Source organism: Petromyzon marinus, chromosome 3 (assembly GCF_048934315.1).
Source record: "Petromyzon marinus isolate PM22_M1 ecotype Great Lakes invasive population chromosome 3, UKy_Petmar_22M1.pri1.0, whole genome shotgun sequence".
Lineage (NCBI taxonomy): Eukaryota > Metazoa > Chordata > Hyperoartia > Petromyzontiformes > Petromyzontidae > Petromyzon > Petromyzon marinus.
This window is the reverse complement of record NC_133669.1, coordinates 15,405,109-15,428,036: the sequence shown is the minus strand read 5'-3', so window position 1 is coordinate 15,428,036 and position 22,928 is coordinate 15,405,109. Positions and strand designations below refer to the sequence as shown.

The following is a 22,928-nucleotide window of genomic DNA, read 5'->3' as shown; positions in this document are numbered from 1 at the left end:
TTAGTAAGGTTTGTCACGTAAACAAAACATGCCAATTCGTTACTAGTACAGCACGCCAGTGTGTTGGAGAGTAAACCCACAACATCTACAATTCGAGTGCGACAGCCAGATTTGTGGAGAAATCCTGTTTCGTTCTTAAATAGAGGGATACATTTGATGTCGTTACTTGTGAGGCAATCATTATGGATAATATTGATCGCGATAGCCTACGTGTTAAACTGATGTTCAAAATATATGCTAACCCATTGAGACTCCGGGTCCCATTTGTAAGGGTTACCTGGACAAAAGAACAAACTTTACATCACAGGCGGGATACTATCACATGTGTGCCAGGTTATAATCTTAAATGCAGTTAAGTTGCTCTCACAAACCAATGCCTACATTTTAAACAATATTAAAAATAAAAACTATTTACAAAAGCACAGAAAGAGAGGTAAGTATTTAAAGCACTTAAAACACGTCTCTAATTCGATTGCACACACTGCTATAGATTTGTTTGGTGCTTTGAAAAGAGAATTTCCTTTGCGGTATCTCACGAAGTTTAGGTGGAGGTTGGGATCTTGCACACCCGCGAATTGAGGGTTATCGTAAACTGTGGGGAAGCCGCATATTTTAAGATTAGCGGATGGTGCATTTTTGGAGTTTCACTGTATACAGTACTTTTCTTTTGTATAGAATTTGGTGAATCTCTGCACTTATACGCTTCAGTCTCCTATTAGTGCTCTCTCGTTTTACATTTATTCTTCAAGCTTATCAACGAATCTCTTCAGCCTTCCACATCCAGTGAACATCAGCCTTCCACCTCTGTTTAATGGTAAAGTGACACATTAAACTGTACAGTAGTGATATTCTAATGTGTTATTAAATTGTAAATATTTCGTCAATTATTAAGTGTTCATTAAATATATTAGATGTTTAATTTCTTGTAAATGTTTTTTAAAATATAATTTTGCTAAATGATTGAAATTGCAGTATACCAGGCATCCTCCATTATCAGAATGGCTCGTCCCTCATTTGTTTTGGTTTCGAGATGTTTTACGGATTAAGCACATTCACTCACTTGTGTTTGTCAACAGATGTCGCCAAAGGAGCGGGATGAAGCCAGGAAGGAAGTTTGTGTTTTGGCCAACATGAGACATCCCAATATTGTGTCCTACAAGGAGTCTTTTGAGGGTACAGCCCAATCTACTCACTAACCTGTCTAATCTCCATCCGGTTATATGACCTGTCAATGTGTATGCTCGTGCGTGTCTGTTTATTATATTATGAAAATCATAAACAAATGCTCCTCTCCCTCAACTCCCCATGAGTGATGGGGCAGTTGTGGAGAGAGTGAATAAGTTTTTGTACTTGTGCAGTGTGCTTATGACGAGCTCTGGTTTGGCAGCCGAGGTCCCAAGCCGAATCAGTTGAGTGGCATTATCTTTTCATTGGCTGCGTAACGCTGTGTGGAAGCTACCTGGCCTGTCGCTCCATACAAAGCTCTGGGTCTTCTCGGCCACAGTTATTCCCTCCCTTCTCTATGCTTGCGAAACGTGGAGCCCTCTAAAGGAACATCTGAGCCAGTTTTAAACATTCAGCCAAGCCTACCTATGATCCATCCTGGGTTTAACCACACTGGATTGTGTTAGGAGTTCACAGATCCTTGAAAGATCTGGACACAGTCCCATGAATGAGCTTCAACAAGCAAGGCTGCACTGGCTGGAACATGTAGCCCACATGCCCAGTCACTGCTTGCCCACGCAGTTTCTGTTCGGCCGGATAGATGGGGCTAAACTGGCCCGGCACGGGCTAGACAAGAGATGGACTGATGTGGTACAGAAGGATATGGAGTTGCTTGGACTTGCCGATGCTACCAGCAATGTCAAGATCGGCCTCTGTGGAGGAGGTTCGTAAAGGACGTTTCTGGAGAGTTGGAAGCAGTCACCCTCCAGCAACAATGGAGGGCAGAGGAGCAACGCGCATAACAACGAGTGGAGTTCCAGTTGGCACAGTGAAGAGCGCAGTTGGTGCATCTGGATCTGTTCTGTGACCTGCCAGCAGGCCTTCGACACTTTACGTGGCCTCAAAGTGCACCTGGCATGGCACAAGCACCGTGGTGATGTCACAGCGGTTGTTGATGTTTGTTATATATGTAGGTGCTATTGATTTTCCCTAAACATATGCAGTCACAGTCATACAGAGAGTGTGGCTTAAAACATGGGTTTGAATAACCAAGACAATGATCTATATTTGTTTTTGGGTTCGGACATAAACTAGTTTTATGTCACAATTTCTGTCAATAACCCTCCACCACCCAACAATATTGCCGTGGTACAATATATTGTTTATACATTCCGATGTATTGAGCAAATTCTGACCAATAGAACTCACCAGTGGCATAAGACTTTTCAAGACTGAATTCAATATAAACATACAAAGTTTGATTCAAACTGCTTTGAGTTTCATCAGATAGTGAGCTCAGAAATCAAGTGCACTCAATTTGAAGAGACAAATATACAAATTAGACATTGTGAACTCAATTATCTGTTACTTTTATTATCCACAATGGTGCAAACCATTATTTTGTGTACAAAAATGGAGAAAAAAGATTAGGCAATGTTTGCTCTGCACAGCAGTGCAAAGAACATGTTCGGTGTGTTGAGCCACAAACTTTGTGTGAACTGATTGGAATATACCTAATATTTATGGCTGTCAGTGCTGTCAAGCCATACTAAAATGGTTTATGTGTCTTTGTGTATATAGTGTATGCAGATTCGTTTTTGTGTATGTGTTTCCAGAACGGGGCAATCTATACATTGTAATGGACTATTGTGAAGGGGGAGATCTCTTCAAGAGGATCAATGCTCAAAAGGGTGTCCTGTTTTCTGAGGATCAGGTCTGCATGCTGATAACACTCATGACCAAGCTTTAACATTATTTTTGATCAGTGTCTGAGCCGTCCTCATCACCTGACAAATCATTCTCTACAGTTTATAATTGTCTGTTGCATCTAAACTCTAATTGTGTCCTGTGTTTATACTGTGATGTACATGTGTCATGTTTCACAGATCCTGGACTGGTTAGTGCAGCTGTGTCTGGCTCTTAAACATGTTCACGACCGCAAGATTCTGCATCGCGATATTAAGTCACAGGTATCATGCCCTGTAAAAGTTTTGCCATGTGAACAATTCTGCCTCAATGCCTCTATTAGTGAGATTATGCGATTGATACCCGTGGTTGTATATCTGCCTCTATTTGTGGCACAATTATCAGAACTGAGCCAGAACCAATGAAATCCTGTATTCATCAGTAAAAGCTAGACGTACTTTTTGCGTGGAATTTCTTCGAGCCAAGTTAGAAAATTTGAGTCAACACTACCTCGATTATTTCTATACTCGCATACAAATGAATTATATCAGGTTGGTAACTTAACGTGCATTGTTTTATCTCAGTACCGTTGACTACACAATAAACCATCATGCAATACATTTGGCTTGGCACTTAATTTAGTCAAGTCCTGTTCATTACGCAAGAACAAGCAAAGTGATCTGTGTCCACATCGCAAAAGAGAGTGGCCTAATAGTCATAGTAAGACTTACCCTGTAAAGATGCTCTGTTTATGCTTTCTATCTAATATACAAAAATGTTAAGGCATTGGCTATCTCACTGTAATAGAGGCCACGGTAACTCTCGTAAATATTTCCCAAGATAATTATATTTTGAGAATAATGTGTCTATATGGGTCTTACCCACAAAACTATAGATTGAAAGAAGCAGTATAGGAGAACAAGTCATTTAAATTGGTGGAAGTATAGTATGTAGGTGTGAAGTTCATGAGAATGGTGACTGGTAGCAATAAAAGAGTGATAAGGAAGAGACTGCTTTCATGGTGAGTGATTGAAGTGATTTTGTCACAATAGGATAATATACCAAACTACTTAGCATTGAATGGAATTGTCAGATAAAGTTGGATCGGAACTAGGAGCTCCACTTGAGGTGTGACGACGTGATTCCAACTTCAGCCAAACTATTGCTTTGTAGAGTAGTAGTGACTGTTCAGAGGTGAAGAAGGCTTTGAGTTGGAATAGAAAAAAAGCTCCTTAGCCAAATTATGAATGTAACCATATACTGGCAGGTCAGATAAAACGGTTGTGCCATTTTATATGGGAGTCTGTTATGTTTTCAACCAGAACATTTTCCTGACCAAGGCTGGCATTGTTCAACTCGGAGATTTTGGGATTGCCCGCGTCCTCAACAGGTGCCTTGCACATGATGGTGGTTGCTAATATTGCTTCACTATATCGGTGGTTGTTGACGTCTTTGAGGTTTTATTACTGTTATATTTTTATATTTTGTTAACTTGGTTTAAGATGATGGGTGTTGCATTTATATTTTGGTTGATAAAGAGATATAACATCATCATAAAACACATGAAGAGGAGAAGAGTGTTGCAGTTTAATGTTCGTAAATTCTCTGCTGCCTTGACTTTGGTGATAGAGGGAGTATTATTGCTAAGTGGTTTCTGTAGCTGATTTGGTTATATTTTGATTGGTTAAAATGTTGTGAAATCAAATTTGTTGATGTGTAGGTTGTATTGTGGTTATTTAAGTGGCTGTATACATTGTTGTGGCATGTGTTTTTTTTGTAGTTATGGTGGTTTGTTATTGTTCCTACAGTACAACAGAGCTGGCTCGGACCTGTATTGGCACCCCGTACTACCTATCCCCCGAGATATGTGAGAACAAACCCTATAACCACAAGAGGTGATAACAACAAGTACAGCAACACAACCTTCACCATCAACCCTGCTATACATTTCCATCAATAATATTACCTATGACACTACCAATGCCTTCATGCACTACCACCATAAACATGATTGTCTACAGCACCACTATTGACACCACCATCAATATCACTGATAACTCGCATCAATAACACTATGACCACGAACAAACCATTATCAACAACAGACGCCAACAACAACGGCAATGTCACCACAGCGCTTGTCAGGCCAGATGCACTTGGAGTCCACGTGAAGTGTTGAAAGTTGACTGCAGAAGGTCACAGCGACAGACCCAGGTGTTATGGATTAACCGACTGACAGATGCACCATCAACATCAACACAATATTAATACCTATAACAAAGAAAAAACAGTGCTAATATAAAAAATATTACCATCACCATACTCAATACAGGCGACCTTGCTTAGCCAAACTCTGTAGAATGCTGATGTTTTATGGCGCTCTTTGTAGTGGAGAAAAATGTTACTAATACAATTAAGAGATCCAAAAATATAAACAGTGCTTACGAGTGAAGAAACCCACCAACGTTATCTTTGTTTTCTTTTGCTCAGCTAATGAGAATGACATACACTTTGAGCCAACCACTACCCCACCTTCCGCAATTCGATTATCACGATTTGTGGTCACTATTACATAAAAAAAAAAATTCTTTAGCCAGGTAACAAGAGGGGCACGGTGTGCACTGAATAATAGTGCTGGATGTCACCACACTTTAAGTGCAGTGACGACCCTACAGGACAGGGTGTGTGGGTGTCGACCGAAGGATAGGGTTGTGTGAGGCCATGGCACTCTGGTTGACCCGGGAGGACACGTGACCGGTTAAGTTGACAGAGGGGCTCCAAGAAGGGGCTAGGGGGTTCATGCGATTGGGACCCAGATCCTTCCCAAAGATTCTGGAAGGTGGACGTGGCCAAGGGTGGAGCCGGCCATGCCATAGAGAATATAAGCCGGGTCTCGGGAGGGACCAGGGTTGTTGTTCACCCTGGAAGAAACCCTTCGTCTACGATCTCCGTTCAACGAGTCCCCAACACGTGGACCCGAGCCGAAGTCGTTGGTCCCAGTCCATAGTAACAGTTACATAGTAACTAGTGTAGTAACTAGTGTAGTAACTAGTGTAGTAACTAGTGTGGTAACTGGTGTAGTTAGCCGGGAGGACCACGTTAGGTTGTTATTTTGTTGAGGGGAAGTTACCCCGTGTGCTGGAACTGAATAAATGTGTTGCCTCCAAAGTCTACATCTGCGACTCAGTTGAACCCATTACATCTGTATTATTAGCGTGATTACTGGTTCCCCAATGAAGCCCTCATATATTACTAGTACATAAGAAATAACGCGGTCAGGAACGCATCCACATATAGACAATGGTATAATTTTAGCGCGGATTGGATTTGCGCTCGCTTCTCCAGGAACGCATCTCGAGCATTAAGCGAGGCTTGCCTGTTTTAGTATAAACCTTTACAATAAACAGCACCATCATCACCACCAATATCAATAAGACCATCAGCACTACTCTAACCTTACAGATTATTTTTTACACATAATGACGAAGAGTGTTTTTTTACAGACATGTTTAAAAAATTTGGTACACCTAAGTATGTTACGCTTGTTGAAAAGAAGGGATGGGTTACATAAGTGTTTTTACGTGTGTGTGTGTGTGTGCTTTTCAGTGATATGTGGGCACTGGGCTGTGTCCTCTATGAGATGTGCACCCTGAGACACGCAGTAAGTATCATAAACTACTAAGACTGCCTCTGATTAGCATAGTTGACTACATACGGTGCGAAAGAAGTTCAACATACATGTGCATGGAATTTGGCTATTGGGGGTGAATTAAGTGGATCAGATAAGCAGCTTAACCATGAACGTGGACAGGGCAACGTTTAGTTGCACGAATAATACCACATATACCTAAGTGGCTGGTTGCAAAAAACACCTTAACAGATCATGTATCTTAACACATACTGTCTTATATAAAAACCCAAATTAGAAATGTTAACTTCAGGTGTTTCATACAACCTGCCACTGACCTTTGGCTCATGACCCGTTTAGTTTGAGGCAGGGAACATGAAAAACCTGGTGCTGAAGATCATCCGCGGCTCATTCCCGCCTGTATCGGCGCACTACTCGTCCGAGCTGCGCTCAACACTGTCGGGGCTGCTCCGGCGTGACCCCCGCGCCCGACCACCCGTTGCTGTATTGCTCTCACGGCCCCTGCTTATGGCGAGGGCACAAAGACTGATGGTCAGTGAGCAGGTGCGCATTGAGGGAAACTCACAGTATGCAGGTGTTCTTGAGATGTTTGGCTACGTTATGTGGGTGCTTCTTTGCGTACTTTTTCATATTTTTTTGTCGATTCCCCCACCACCCCCCCCCACCTCAAAAGCAAGGCCACCCGTCTTATGTGGCCAAGTTTATTTTGCAATAACATCTCAAAATAAGGGGACCACTATACTTTAGTTAATCTACCAAGAACATTTTCTATGACAATTTCTTGAACATTTCGCATGAAAAGCACTTAACATGATCAACTAGTTTATTATCTATTTGAAATTAGGTGTGAGTGTATGTCAATACAAATATATAAATGCACACAAACTCTTGCGCTGGTGTGTTTGGTACAGATTCGCCATTAATTTTTATATTTCTTTAGGAGCAAGAGGCATTGATTACGGGCCACCCCAACACGACTCCCGCTAGCCCAGTTGGTACACCAGCTCCTGCTGGTGCTGCTGCTGGCCCCTCTCACCCCCAAGGTTCTACTCCCCCCTCCCCTCAACGAGTGACTGTGAAGTGTGTAATCATGAAATAAGCCATCGAGAGAGAGAGTAAATGAAAGCTCAGAAATTAATCCGGGAATGAGTTATTGACTGCATCCAAGATGTAGTGTTGGTGTAATAAAGTTGTCCTTCGCAAGTGAATGAGTTAATGAATGAGTGTGTGTACATGAGACATGAGACTAGTGAGTGAGAGTGCATTGGTGGGTGAACAGGTGAATAATCGGTGAAGTAAATATGTGACTTTGTGTTGGTAGGTGTGTGGATGGGTTTGTAAATAAATTAGATCGTGAGTGAGTAATTTCGTAATTGATTATGAGAGTGCAACTGTGAGTGAGTGTGAGTTGGTGTTTGAGCGAATTAGTGGGTGATTTGATGGGGGAAAAAGTAGTTAAGTGAGTTCATGGGCATGTGGTTTGGTGAGTGAGTGATTGTTGTCTTGTGTAGGTGTGAAGCGAGCTGCCCCTGCCATGGGCTGTGGGAATCAAAAGGTGACTCGTCCTGCAGCCAAATATGGGATTCCCCTTAGCAACTACTACCCTCGGCCAGCAAGCACACCTGTGAGCCTATGACTTCATGATCTTCACAATTATTATGAAAATATTACCAGCAGCATAAACTGCAATTGCATCAGATAACTTCACCATCCTTTGTGTTCACTGTGCTGGTGTTTCCACATATGTTCTCCTAGGAAAATATCAAACGGAAACAGCGGGATCAGGAGAAAGGGAGCAACAGGAAGGAACATCAGGTGTGATTGCACACAGTACAACTTCCACACCTTTTCTTGGTGAGTTCCATGGGCAACAACTCATTACTATATCACAATGGACAGTAATTATCAGGCCAATGACATAAAAACTACACGATTGATCAACAAGGAGCTATTCCTAAAATAGGAGGCAGTGGACATCCCTGTCACACCCTTAGATGCGCATTGAATGGGTCTTGAACTGGCCATGTAATTTTACCAGGGCCTGCGCACCACAATGAACAAACGTCCTCAGTCATTGTGATCTGTCAGTCAGGGACCACAAAAGGGCAAAATACAACTTAAAAGCCCTGGCCACTTGATAGAGCTGTGGTCCGTTGGCCAGGGCAATAATGCAGACATAAGTTTGGTTAAAATTCCGTACACCCTTGCTGCAGCAGATTGACAGCTAATATGACCACTGCTTGAACCCATATACACATTTTGTCGTAAGGGAACCCATATGTGATAAACATTTTGTAACTTTCACAGAATTTATTGAAGCAGGAGAATGCACGCAGACTACAGAAACAGCAGGTGAGCGGGGGAGGGGTTGGCGGAGTGGGGGGTGGTGTGCGCACTCGCGTGGTGTACATGGTGCATGTGGTGGGAGGAGTGTATGAGTGCGGATGATATGTATGTATGCATGCTGTTCAGTGCATGTGTGTGTACAGATAATTGTGTCAGGAATCAAATATATTACGTTGCATCCTGTACTGCAGTGTGAGTTAGGATGGTTGTTGCATAACGCATGATGCTTTAGCATTATTATGGTGTTGGATGCGTCAATGACAAGTTTTCTGTTCAGGGTGTTTATGCATGCTGTGTGTGATATTCACAGTGTTGTGCATGTGCATATTTAGCATGCGTGATGTTTCATGTGATGGGAGCGGTGTGCGAGGTATAAGAACACTGCCTTATGGTTAATGCACATGGCGTGCGTGCGCCTGCAGGAACTGTACATGCAGCATGCACGCCAGCAGGGCTGGAGGCGAGTGCTGGCACCCCCTCAAGCTACCCCTGTTGTGCCGGCGGCACAGGTACCAAAGGTGAGATTCCGCATCACACCTACCCATTATTCTCTAGTCATAACAGCAAATGATCATCCTCTATGCTTCACACCCATCTGTACAATGTTTTTGCATTACTTGACTGATCATGCATTTTTGCATGGTTGGCTATGTACAGAGCGAAAGAAGTTCTACAACCGTGCTAATCGGAGGTGCCCTAACAGCATTTTCCCCAACGGATTGGAATGGCAAAACGGGGGTCTAGTATTTGTATTCGTTAAAACACTTTGTTCTGCAGTCTAAGGCTAAGTGGGTGATCTTTGTGAGTGTTGTTATCTGTGGTGAGGTGGAAGAGTGTGAAGTGGTGATCCTTGTAACTACATTGGGTTTCTGGGTCTGTGGTGTGTGTGATCTACATCAGCATTGAGGAGACAGAAGCTGATATAAATGTCTTATCTCTGAATACAGATATACATTTTAAAAGGTATAACTTTAGTTAAATGGACTGATTTTGCAATATGTGCGAGTCAATTCGGCCAAAAAGACGCTGTTCAAAGGCGTGGTGGCAGTAATGTATGCATTACCTATTAAGAGGACAAAGGTGGCTATGCATGCATAGTTCAATATATCAGGCCACATGACCCCCACACGCATATGCCGTGCCAGCCTTAATAGTCGCTCACTGACAGTGAGTCCTAATCGTCTAAGGCTAAATGTGTGAACTTTGTACATATGCATGTGCAGGTGTGTGTTGAACCGAGTGCTCAACAGCAAAAGGAACCAACACAAGTGGCTCAGAACAAAGAAGCCAAGTGCCCCCCTGACAGGTGCCTACAGTTCCAGTGAGCCTAATGTTGGAGCATTATAATTATTCATGTTAATCCTCATGAGATTATCCACAGCTGGATTAGTCCCCTTGCCCTCATTATATCCTTGGTTGTCATTGGTGGTTGTTTGTGAGGTACTTTTTTTTATCAGCCCTTTGTGTTCAACTCTGTGCGCGCTACAGAAGACTGCGTGTATACCACTGAGTTGGAGATATCGCTTAGCAGGGCTCCGACCCTCACTAACCGCCAACCTGCCCCAGACCCTCCTTCTCCTGTCACATCACTGCAGCATCTATAATGTGACTTAAGACAGCTTAATAATTATTTTCAATGCCACAGCGGTTATTTTTTATGATAATTTTAAGTAATACTACGGGCCAGGTTAAAAACAATGGGGAGACAATGGTGGCTAGGCATGTTGCTGCTCACTATACATCCTCGTACACAACTCAAGCCTAAATAGCTGTTCATAGCACTTACCCCAGCAATCTGGGGGTTTTGCCTTTGTGTGTGAGTGTAGGGAGCGGCAGGTAAAAGAATTCCATCAGAGGAAAAGAGAAGCGGCTTTAAACAAGGCACGAGCACAAGGACGCCCCGTGAGATCTCCACTAACATCACGATCAGCAATGCCCACATGATTAACGTGTCATTATTTCAGTTTCAATACTGTGAACATCACTAGTAACACCACCAGAAACAATGTAATTACTTTTCGATTTAAAGCTTTCGTGACTGCAAGGATTCTTCTTTGGTTCTTTCGGTAAAGTCACAGTGACTTTACCGAAAGAACCAAAGAAAATGTAATTACTGTGTGATATCTACACTCTCAGTGTCAACAGAGCAGCATTGTCATCATCTCCATAAAATTCAGTAATGGACTGTGTATTATTGTTTGGATTGGCAGTACCTACAGCCATAAATTATAGGCATCTTACCGATTCACTTCTTAAAGTGGGAGGGGGCTCAACACCTCCCTTTCTCTGCACTATTGTGCATAACTTCGTCAATTCCCATTTGTTTTTCCATCATTTTCTTCATGAGTAATTATTTGAATATAAAAATCATAATCTATGGACATTCGGCATGCATGGTGCCACAAATGGGCCCGCCATGGTGTGAATTTGCAGAAGTAATGCCGTGCCAGACATTGGTACAGCACTGGTACTGGAGGTTACCAGTGTTTTTAGTGCACAGACCCAGTTTAGTGGCCATAGTTCTAGAGGCCACGACTAAGGCAAATACGTTTAAAGGGGCGACAGCAAGTTGCAAACAGGAATGTGTGGTCACTGGGGCTCATTGGTTAGGTGCTCAGTGGATTACTACATCACAGGATCATGAGAGATAATGGCTTTGGCCTTCATCCAGCAGTAAATTGATTATGACTGATGATGTCAGCATTTTTATACGGGTCTTCAATATGTATATTTGTGTGTGTGTATACATATACTGTTAGCATTAATTAGTATCGTGTATGCCTCTGTGTGTTTAGGTGTCATGTGTCCCAAAGAGCAACTTTCCAGTCGTGTGCTACAGCAGAGAAGAAGAGGTGCATGCGAACATGACCACACATGACCACACATGACCACAGACACGCAAAATATGATATGTGTACACCAGTGGAGTAGAATGTTCAGCATGGGCCCTGGTACAAGGAATGAAATATGGGCCCCTATCCAATTTCCTCCTACCCGTGGACCCAGTGCAGTTGCACTGCCTGGACACTTGATAGCTACACTACTGGTGTACACACGGCACACTTGTACAAACAGTGGTATATGTAAACTGAAATAAGTATACATCCACTCTACAGACATATACAGGGAGACCTCTCTTACTGTTCAAGATGCGTTCCTGGGGAAGTGAGCGCTAATGGCATCGGTGCTAAAAGGGAATATTATACCATTGTGTTTATGGGGATGCGTTCCCAACAGCGTTATTTCGTATGAGCAATATATGAGGGCCTCATTAGGGTATCGGCAATGGCGCTCATAATACATAAATGAAAAATGATTTGTGATAATATGTACCGTACTCACGAGTGCATTGTACTGTACCTCTACAAAGCCAGTGATGGGAGATAAGGTTGGAGGACCTGCTGTGCTCCCAGTCCGGGTCATTCTCAGAGAAGAGCTCCAGGACCTCTGTGATCTTCGTGGTGCCTTCGGTCTAAAGTCTTCTCATGAGCTTTCTTTTTTGGTAGAGCCTGAGGCTCTATCCTGGTCTTGTGAGTTCTCACCTGGCTAAATACTGTACTGTAATAACATTGAAGAAGAAAAAAAATCGTCACTACGAATCGTGATAATCTAATCGTGGGGGGTGGGGTCTGGTTGGCTCAGAGCCTATGTCTATGCTCTTGTTAGCTTTAGCGAATGATGGGGGCAGGTACGATTCCTCAGCCTGCGCTGCATGTTCTCACTCAAATGCTTTTATATTTTCCTAATTTAATTTCAATACATTTTTCTCCAGGACACAAAGGCCTAAAACGAATCCGTGTTCTACGGGGTTGCACGGAGCGAGATCTGCCTATACAATAATACGTATGCACACACAATGTATGTGTAACTTGACAACACGCGTGTATACTCACGATACACAAACACTCACATGTAGTTGCTTGTGTCTGTGTGTTGTATTGCCTTTGCACAGGAGTATTTATTGCGTCTCAAAAATATCAGACTTCAAAACTTCAATGAGAGGCTCGCACTACAGAATCAGCAGGTGAGAGACCGGCATCTGACTCAGGTGTTTAGTATGTGCCTTCTGGTGAGGTGTGTATATATATAGTTATACTATATATACTGCATACATGTGTGTATGTATGGGTGCGTGTGTATGGGCATGGTAGTGTAGTGATTATATATGGGTGTGTATGGGGAGCGGTAGTGTAGTGGTTAATGTATGTTTAACCTATTTCGCACCTTACGTAGCTAACCGTGCAAATTAGAGGTGGAGGGAAATACAACAAACCACACAAAAAGCAGTTTGAAAGAAATGAGTTTTCAATCTAGATTTAAAAGTGCATAGCTCCAGTGGCTTCCTATTATCACAAGGAAGAACGTTTCATATGGCCGAAGAAGCGCATCTGAAAGCACGCGATCCGGTAACCGTCTTTGTTCGATGGTTAGCCAAAAGCTGCTGCATGGATGACCGGAGTTAATGTGATAGTTTATGCTCCTTGATGAGATCAGCAAGGTATTGTAGTTCATTTGTAACCAGCACTTTGTGTGTAATGAGTGAGACCTTATAATATATTCGTTCGGCAACCGGAAGCCAATGTAGCTCGGTGAGCACTGGACGGACATGGTCGGATCTTGCAGTACCCGTCACGACACGTGCCAGAGAATTTTTTACACGCTGCAGCTTGGTAATGTTTTTGGCAGATGTCCCGTAGAGTAGTGAGTTGCAATAATCGAGCATTGTCGATACTATGCTACACGCCACCGTGTTGGCTATGCCATCACTAAATAGTGGTTGAATGTGTCGTAGAGTTCTGATATGAACATTGCAGGATTTGACTACATTCTGCACGTGGTGATTAAATGAGACTGCTATGAACTCGGTAACCTGATCAATAACAGTGGTAAATATTTGAGTTGGTCCTGTAGCACCCCCCCCGCTAAGGCCAACTCGACTTAAAATGAGTACCTCAGGAGACAAAGGCAACTGTGTGTGGTGTTGGCACATGTCGTGATGAGTTCTGCAAGTTCCGACCATGTCCATCCGGTGCTCACTGAGCTGCATTGGCTTCCAGTTGCTGAACGAATACATTATAAGGTCGCACTCGTGACACACAAAGTGCTTACCACAAATTAACCACAATACCTTGCTGATCTCATCATGGAGCATAAGCCATCACACAAACTCAAGTCATCCTTACAGCGGCTTTTGGCTAACCATCAAACAAAGACGGTCACCGCATCGCATGCTTTCAGATGTGCTTCTACGGCCGTCTGGAATGCTCTTTCTTCTGATATTAGGAAGCCACTGGAGCTAGACACTTTTAAATCTAAATTGAAAATTCATTTATTTAGAACTGCTTTTTGTGTTTATATTGTTGTCCTCCCCTCGCACCTCCGATCCTGCACGATTGACTACATACGGTGCGAAAGAAGTTCAACAAACATACATACGTGTGTGCTTATGTCTATCCATAGAGTAGTGGTACTAGTTGACATACTGCTTGATGTTAGTCATATCTGAATTTTGTCGTCAACCTTCCCATGGACAAAAGCAAGAGGTAGCTAAAGGTGACTTGGCCACGCGACCCGCTTGTGCTCTGTCAAGCCCAATACGTGTTTATTTATCGTACTTCCTACAGTTTACAATGATAAATGAAAGAACATTGTCATCTACGTCCGTGTGTGTGTGCATGTACGTATTGGTGTGCATGTATCTGTTATCTGTTTACGGATGTGCCTTAGGTGGTCGCAAATAACATGGGGGTAGATCCAGCAGCTGTTCTGAACGAAGGAGAGTTAAGACAACGGAAGATCCAAGCACTCAAGGTATCAGTTTCTCCTATCCGAAGGCAACTTTTAAAAAAATGTGTTTTGTAGACGTATTAAACTATCTTTTCTACAATTGTTTGTGAAGTACTTATCACACTGTATTTCAGTGTATGTGTGTGTGCGTAGCAAGCTTTGGTGTAGTTGTTAGGGTACTGCATTATCAACCTGGTCTGAATATCTGAACCGGGTCTGGGGCTGCCCTAGTTAGACTCAGCCTCAATGAGTGCCAGGTGCAGTGTCCAAACATCAGCACTGAGGAGATGAAGGTTGTGTGGTGTTGGCCACATCTCTACGAGTGCCATGCCAGCCTTATGAGATACTTGCTCACAGGAGTTTCCCCAACAATCTATGTTTTCATGGCTTTAATGGAATCTTAATTGTTGTGTATGTCTGTGTGGTGAAAAGTGTTGTAATTAGGACCCTGCGATACAAACCGAGCCAATTTGGTTTGATTCCTGACCATGGATAACATGGCTGGAAATAAGTTTCTGATCCATTGTTGGGCCTCCTTTACGTACAGTCATTCGTGGATGAATGGTGCAGTGGGTTTAACGAAAAGAGTGTTGTGCTGCTGACCATACAAATCTTGTGTGCCATGCCATCCTTCACACAGACTTTCATAAACGGGAGATGTGTGTGTGTTTGCATGCAGGAGCAGGCTGATGCCCGAGCCACACAGCTCAAAGAGCTCCTGGAGAGGAAGAGGCGGGAGGCATACGAGAGGGAGAAGCGCATGTGGGAGGAGCACGTACGCATGGGGGTGACACGCAGGGACACTTGCAGGGACGTGGGAAATGTGGTGACACGAGGATATGGGAACACAAAGATCCCCCGTATAGCCTTAACTGACTTTTGGGGCAAGTGCTGTTAGCGAGCATCTATGAAGGCTGGCACAGCACACGAAGGGGTGGGTGACCAGTACCACGCCCGGCCACCTTTTGTCTACCCAGTAGTGATATTAACCCACCTTGCGAGGTACTCATTTGAGGCTGAGTTGAACTAGCGGAGGCTCGGGACAAATTCCAATAATTGTTAATGGCGTTGGCCATGAGCGGGAATCGAACTCGGGTAGCCGGGTTCGTAGCGCATCACTACTTTACTGCTCCCCATGTGGGAACACATGCACACATTCACACACATGTGGTGATGCACAAACACTTGTTAGACACAGGTACAGCCAAATAAACATGTTGGGCGTTTGGTATGTGTATGGGAATGTAAATATCCACACCAGCAATTTGATGAATTGTCACAATCTAGGGTTACATCTCTTTTGTCTCATTGTTTAGTTTCTTGGTTTTTTTTCCATAACTTCTTCATAATACATGTTCATACAGAGAGAACGATGCACATATCAATGATTTTATGCATTGTTACATTTCTCGCATGTGGTACATATGAACAGAATTTTGCTATTTATAGAATAGCATGGTTTGTGTGTGGTATGTGATGTTTTAGTGTCAGTGGTATGGTGCGTGTGGTGTGTGATGCAAGTACTATAGTGGCATGGTGTGTGTGTGATATGTGTGATACTTGTGATACATGTATGGTATGGGTGCTGTGCCATGCAGCTCGTTGTCAAGGGGGTGAAGGCTGCCCCACGCCCCGCGTCTGCTTCCTCTGCGCTGGGCCTCCCCCACGATGCAGGGGGCCCCATGCCTCCAGATGAGACCCCCACAGTCCCTTCTCATCCCTCCACATCCCTGACTGCAGCATTCGGAGCAATTGGAGTGGTGAGACTTAATTGTCTTTACAAATGTGTGAGACTGTGGGGAATGGTAGTGAAGCAGTTAATGTGCTGCGCTACAAACCCAGTGACCCGAATTCTATTCCCGCCCATGGCCAACACCAATTATGAATATCTGAACTAGTCTTGGGCCTTCCCTCGGACTACTCGGCCTCAAATTAGTGCCTGGTGCATTGTGAAAACATCGTCATATGATATGTGTGCTATATATTGGTTAAAGGTATTGTGACAACTTATACAAGTTTATAGAGGTACGTGTATGTGAGTGCAATATGTATGTGAGTGGACATCAGTCCATACATGTGTAGCGTCTTCAAAAATTACTCACACTGACACATTGTAACAAGTCACCTGCTTACACTTTATTCACCTATTCTTGCACCAGTTGTAGGCACTCCTATAACTATCTAAACGGTCACTTATGTTTAAGTTCTCCCCACTCTTATCTACCTTTCACCTCACTTATCCTGCACTCAGCAGCTCTGCTCTCAGCGACTCTGCACACAGCGTCTCCTCACACAGCGTCTCCTCACACAGCATCTCCTCACACAGCGTCTCCTCACACAGCGTCTCCTCACACAGCGTCTCCTCACACAGCATCTCCGCACACAGCATCTCCTCACACAGCGTCTCCTCACACAGCATCTCCTCACACAGCGTCTCCTCACACAGCATCTCCGCACACAGCATCTCCTCACACAGCGTCTCCGCACTCAGCTCTCCTCACACAGCGTCTCCTCACACAGCGTCTCCTCACACAGCGTCTCCTCACACAGCGTCTCCTCACACAGCGTCTCCGCACACGGCGTCTCCTCACACAGCGTCTCCTCACACGGCGTCTCCGCACACAGCATCTCCGCACACAGCATCTCCGCACTCAGCGTCTCCTCACACAGCGTCTCCGCACACAGCGTCTCCTCACACAGCGTCTCCTCACACACAGCGTCTCCTCACACAGCGTCTCCGCACACAGCGTCTCCTCACACAGCGTCTCCGCACACGGCGTCTCCGCACACAGAGTCTCCTCACACACAGCGTCTCCTCACACAGCGTCTCCGCACACAGAGTCTCCTCACAGCGTCTCCTCACACAGCGTCTCCGCACACAGCATCTCCGCACACAGCGTCTCCTCACACACAGCGTCTCCTCACACAGCGTCTCCGCACACGGCGTCTCCGCACACAGCATCTCCGCACACAGCGTCTCCTCACACACAGCGTCTCCTCACACAGCGTCTCCTCACACAGCGTCTCCTCACACAGCGTCTCCGCACACGGCGTCTCACACACGGCGTCTCCGCACACAGCGTCTCCTCACATGGCGTTTCCTCACACGGCATCTCCTCACACAGCGTCTCCTCACACGGCATCTCCTCACACGGCATCTCCTCACACGGCATCTCCTCACATGGCATCTCCACACACGGCGTCTCCGCACACAGCGACTCCTCACACAGCGTCTCTACATCTCCACCACTGCCCTCACCTACGCTCCCTCAGACCCGCTCACACGTCTGTCCCGGGCGGGGGAATCAGCCAACACCCGCCCGGCGATGGCGTGAGGGTTGAGGTCCCGTTGACGGCTGGAGCGGCAGCGGCGAGATGTCTTCGCTCTTCGACCCCGGCAACAACTCCCTCTCTACGCTCACGCACACATCCTTATATCCCTCTGCTAATTATCCGAGACCTCTCATGAGTCTCTTTAAGCTCTCGCTAGGCCGGCACCTGTTGGCCCATCAATCAACCCTTATCTCCCGTCTCCCTGGCAACACCTCCGGTCTCAACGTGCACAACCGGTCGACCCCGTTTGCACCTGCTTCGCCCCTTAACAATTGGCGGTTTGTCCGTGCAAACCTCGTGTTGCACATGCGCACCTGTTTGCCCTCAGTTGCCCTCGGTTAACTGTGCGCACCGCGTAATTCACTCCTCTACACATGCATGCTTGAATGTTCAAGTGTGATTGTACGAGTGTTTGTACATGTATCTACGTGGTGTTCCTGTACTGTTAATGAACCTCCTTCTGTCCTCCTTTAGTAATTGCAATTACTGTTTTAAAACCAGGAGCAGCCCCTTCCAGCTGAAGAGCCAACAACAGCCGAGTCCCACTTGTCTCCAACAAAGGTACACACGAGAAACATGACTTACATACATAACCAAGTGGTTTCCTACTCAAAGGAGCATTGAGCCATTGGTGCTCATGTCCTGTTCAGAACCCTAGGCCATTGGTGTAGATTACCACTGCTGGTTGGCACTCAGACTCAGGCGAAAATATGTGTAGGAGGCTCAGGAGTGGTGGTGGCAGACTCTAGGATAGGATTCAGTTTTATACTCCGCTAAAGAGCCTCAGCACCATACTCGACCAGAATATGTCGTTTGATCACCACGTGCAAAATATAGTCAGGTCCTGCAGTTTTCATATCAGGGTTCTACGACACATTCCACCACTATTGAGTCGTGACAGAGCCATCATGGTGGCGTGCAGCATAGTAGAGGCAACCCCCGCACCGACGACCTAATTGGCTCCTGGACGACGGTCACAAGTCGAGCCGTCGTAAGTCGAACCCTCGTCTCCCATAGGCGCAATGTTATACATTGGGGTTCCGTTCCTGGAAATCCATTACATACCATAAAAATACCTAAATTGACAACGGAAATAAATGAAAATAACCCTCACAAAAATGTGTTGTAAGTAAAAATTAACACTATTTTGAAATGCTTAAGTACTTTTCTGCATGTGCATCACATTTCCTCTTCTCAGACATAGCGAGAGGTGAACATTTTTCTAAATTTGAAGAAAATGTTTAAAAAAAAGTGAAGAGCATTGTGAAAGAGATGCGTTCGCTCTAGGAGCAGCTGCAGACTGCCGGGCTGTACTGTACACACGCTTACGGCGGAAGAGCAAAGCAGCGCCAATTGACTAGGCGTCAGTAGTTTTGGTCACGAATGTGGGGGTCTTACTATAATAAGGGTCGTAAAAAGTGGGGGGTCACAAGTCTAGCCGTAAGTCGGGGGTCACCTGTATCGACAAGGCTCGATTATTGCAACTCACTACTCTACAGGACGTCTGGCAAAAACATTACCCAGCTGCAGCGTGTACAAAATTGTTTGGCACGTGTCGTGACGGGTACTGCAAGATCCGACCATGTCTGTCCAGTGCTCGCCAAGCTGCATTGGCTTCCGATTGCCGAACGAATACATTATATAGTATAGTATATATATAGTCGCACTCATTACAAAGTGCTTGCCGAAAAGTGAACCGCAATATCTTGCTGATCTCATGAAGGAGCATAAACCATCACGCGAACTCCAGTCATCCTCGCTTTTAGCTCGCCATCGAACAGAGACGGTCACTGCATCGTGCACTTTCAGATGTGCTTCTGCGGCCGTCTGGAACGCTCTTTCTTCCAATATTAGGAAGCCACTGGAGCTATGCACTTTTAAATCTAGATTGAAAACTCATTTCTTAAGAACTGCTTTTTGTGTTTAGTTTGTTGTGCTTCCCCCGCACTTACGATTAGCACGGTTAACTACGTACGGCGCAAAAGAAGTTCAACATGCATACTGAGCCACCTGACCAGTTGTGGAAAGCTCCATTGAGCTGTATGTAGCTTATTCACAAGGAACTCCTCTTGCAACGAATAAAAACTCCATCTTAAAAAAAAAGATTTTACCTTAAAACATATATAGATTCACTAAAGCAAGAAACTTTCTACTTTTTTATATTTTATGTATGCTTTTCAACAACAGTATGGGATCCAAGTACACAGTGGGAGGTCGGCAAGCATGCGAATAAAAAATACATTGCTATGTTCCCCAGTCACAATTTTTATACTTTTAAAACTACTATTATCTAGGATAGCTGGTGTGGTCAATGTCGGCACTGCAGAGACAAAGGTAATTAGGCTTGTGTAATCCTGGCCATAGTATCTGCTGGCCTTAATAATAGCTCATTAACAACATGTTCCTTGTGACTATGGTCATTATATGAATAAGCTGATCCCTGCCATGGGAACATTTAATTTTCATTACAGACTCAGGACTTAAATGGAGATGAACACTACCTTATTGCTCATTTGAGCAAGGAGATGTTTTGATTTAACTCCTGCCTGTTCATGATGAAATTCGTCTTTTGCGTGGTTCTGTGCCTGTGTGTACGTATAACGCCTCTGCCCCTGTGTCTTTGCATGGCTTTGTACATACGTGTGTGCCTGTGAGCGTGTATCTTGTTTGCAGAAGGAGAAGCGTGAAATATTACGGCGTCTGAACATGAACATGCAGGCGGAGGTTTTGGATGTGAAGGAGGGGGTAGTGGTCACAAAAGGGGCAAAAGTCGAAGAGGAAGTCATGAAGAAGTCTGAGGGTGCGGTGGATTCAGAGGTCGTCAAGGGATCAGAGGTTGGGGAGGATGCCATGGCTCACCATGTGGGTGACCCTGGCCCCCACAGCCATGCTGGAGCCGATTTGTCAGCTCACGACCTTCCGGCAAGACACTCGGCATCATAAAATGTCCTCCATCGTCACCATCACGACTATGATCAATGCCACTGGCATTGTCGATATTCACCACATTTAGCAATCATCATCAGAGTACCTTCACCTCCATTTAATACCACTATCATCACCATGATCAGTCATAACCACTTGGTATAAATAGCTTATTTTAACTGCTCTTTTTCTGTCATGCGAAGTCTTCGTATGGTTGCTCACATCCATACAATGTTCTATCTGTATATTGATGGATTCCTTATTTACAATGCCTACCATTTGTAACAAAGTACAGCAGGAAATTACATCTAGTTTTACTCTGGTTTTATCTGTGTCGATATGTGTTTGCATGTAGGCAAAGCACAGGCAGCGCTGGGGATTTGGGAGAGATCAAGGATTGGGTCTCTCCCATCTCTCCCTGGAGGAGACGGCTGGCGCTGTAGGGGGTAAGCGTCACATGGACATGCTCGCACATGTGCACATTAATGCATATCAAACAATAACAACTGCCAAAATTAGCCACTAATGTCACATCACCATGGCACCTCTGTCAGGCTAGGTAGAATTTGAGGCCAAATTCAGTGGTAATAGCTCTTGCTGGACATATTCAGTTCTTATGGTTTAATAGACCCAGGGTAACTGACAGATTCAGTTCTTATGGTTTAATAGACCCAGGGTAACTGACAGATTCACCACCTGCACTCCCCATTGCTCAGCTGATTATCATAAGCATCGCCCTCTGCCTCCTGTTGGAGGTAAGCCATTTCAAATTTCCTAGAAAGTAACGTTATTCACGAATCTTCTCAAGAGAGCCTAATAATGACATTGGTACCAGCTGGTAACAATTCCATTCAGTTCCAGGTCCTCATGTACCACACATTCCAAGCAGACCACAAGTGTAATTTGTAAACCTCCCCTAGATCAACTAAACCTAAAGTGTTTACTTTGTGCTGCGTGTGAACATCACCATTGTGGAAAATAAGGTGGCTACGATGCAGTGCTAGCCACACCATTCTGTCTGTCACAGGTATTCACTAACTGTACTTACCCTAGCAGTCCACTTCATATGGCTAATGAGGATCTTTTGTGTGTATGTGTGAGATTCAGATGCAGAGATAGAGGAGAGGAGACAGTGGGAGAGGGCCCAGCCGAGCACCGTATTGAGGGCACTCAGAGATGCTCCCATCTCTACCACGCACACCCTACTCGGCAACACTGGTGGGTATGACAACTTCACAACATCACCACTTCATCAAGTCTCATAAGCAGGGTGTGACCAGTTAAATTAATAATATCAGGTTATCTAGTGGTGTAGACCAGAGCCAAGAACACTATGGTGGGTTTCGAAATTGGGTAGCAGGAAAGTACAGCAAACAGTCAACTTTGGGCTCCTGCTCACACAAACACTGAGCTTGTGGTACAGTCTCCTGTATAGTGTGTGTCCACTGTGAACTTATCACAATGTGGAATTTATCTTGTTAACCCTCAGAGGGATGAAGGGCTAAGTCAGCTCCTGTCGTGAGATTTGAACTTAGAGTCCTCATTGCAAGTTTCACACTCTTGATCACTGTGCCAACATTTTAGATAGAAAGTATAATAACATTAATAGTGAATGAACATCTTTGTGTGTGTGAAGACATCGAAGATCTTGAGGCTGAGAGTTTGGATGAGGGAGCCGTCATCACTGCAGATGCGATCACAGTCCCTGCTCGTGATGCATGGGGTGGAGATCCACAGAAGAGGCAAGTGTGTGTATGCACACTACGTGTGCACATGGATGTATGTGTGTGCTTGTGTAGTTTGAGGTATAGTGGCGGTTAACTTGCTGTGCTACGAACCCAGTGATCCCGGTTCAATTCCTGCTCAGGATCACAACCAGTGACGATTATCTGAACTGATCCTGGGCCTCCTCTAGGTCGACTCAGTCCCAAATGAATATCTGGTGTGGTGTGTAAACATCGCCATTCGGGAGACAAAGGCGGCCGGACACGATGCTGATCACCCACCCCCTCATGTGCTGTGCCAGCCTTCATCAGTG

The 22,928-nt window shown here is 44.7% G+C and overlaps 1 protein-coding gene across 6 annotated transcripts in view; it reads left to right on the top strand.

Annotated features, from left to right (window-relative positions):
- Nucleotides 1-22,928, top strand: part of LOC116954991 (serine/threonine-protein kinase Nek1-like) — a 37,939-nt gene that overhangs the window by 6,601 nt on the left and 8,410 nt on the right. For 5 of the 6 annotated variants that reach the window (XM_076074769.1, XM_076074782.1, XM_076074778.1 and 2 more), the window contains 24 exons: nucleotides 1,077-1,173; nucleotides 2,781-2,878; nucleotides 3,051-3,134; nucleotides 4,173-4,240; nucleotides 4,659-4,745; nucleotides 6,457-6,511; nucleotides 6,839-7,042; nucleotides 7,440-7,542; nucleotides 8,011-8,123; nucleotides 8,255-8,314; nucleotides 8,807-8,851; nucleotides 9,268-9,363; nucleotides 10,069-10,151; nucleotides 10,672-10,747; nucleotides 11,641-11,697; nucleotides 12,798-12,869; nucleotides 14,573-14,656; nucleotides 15,312-15,407; nucleotides 16,231-16,392; nucleotides 18,467-18,526; nucleotides 20,639-20,887; nucleotides 21,246-21,336; nucleotides 21,998-22,108; nucleotides 22,527-22,632. In XM_076074769.1, the coding sequence (XP_075930884.1) occupies nucleotides 1,077-1,173; nucleotides 2,781-2,878; nucleotides 3,051-3,134; nucleotides 4,173-4,240; nucleotides 4,659-4,745; nucleotides 6,457-6,511; nucleotides 6,839-7,042; nucleotides 7,440-7,542; nucleotides 8,011-8,123; nucleotides 8,255-8,314; nucleotides 8,807-8,851; nucleotides 9,268-9,363; nucleotides 10,069-10,151; nucleotides 10,672-10,747; nucleotides 11,641-11,697; nucleotides 12,798-12,869; nucleotides 14,573-14,656; nucleotides 15,312-15,407; nucleotides 16,231-16,392; nucleotides 18,467-18,526; nucleotides 20,639-20,887; nucleotides 21,246-21,336; nucleotides 21,998-22,108; nucleotides 22,527-22,632 (2,357 nt within the window). The remainder of the gene's footprint in view (nucleotides 1-1,076; nucleotides 1,174-2,780; nucleotides 2,879-3,050; nucleotides 3,135-4,172; nucleotides 4,241-4,658; nucleotides 4,746-6,456; nucleotides 6,512-6,838; nucleotides 7,043-7,439; nucleotides 7,543-8,010; nucleotides 8,124-8,254; nucleotides 8,315-8,806; nucleotides 8,852-9,267; nucleotides 9,364-10,068; nucleotides 10,152-10,671; nucleotides 10,748-11,640; nucleotides 11,698-12,797; nucleotides 12,870-14,572; nucleotides 14,657-15,311; nucleotides 15,408-16,230; nucleotides 16,393-18,466; nucleotides 18,527-20,638; nucleotides 20,888-21,245; nucleotides 21,337-21,997; nucleotides 22,109-22,526; nucleotides 22,633-22,928) is intronic. The other variant, XM_076074784.1, reaches the window with a different exon arrangement.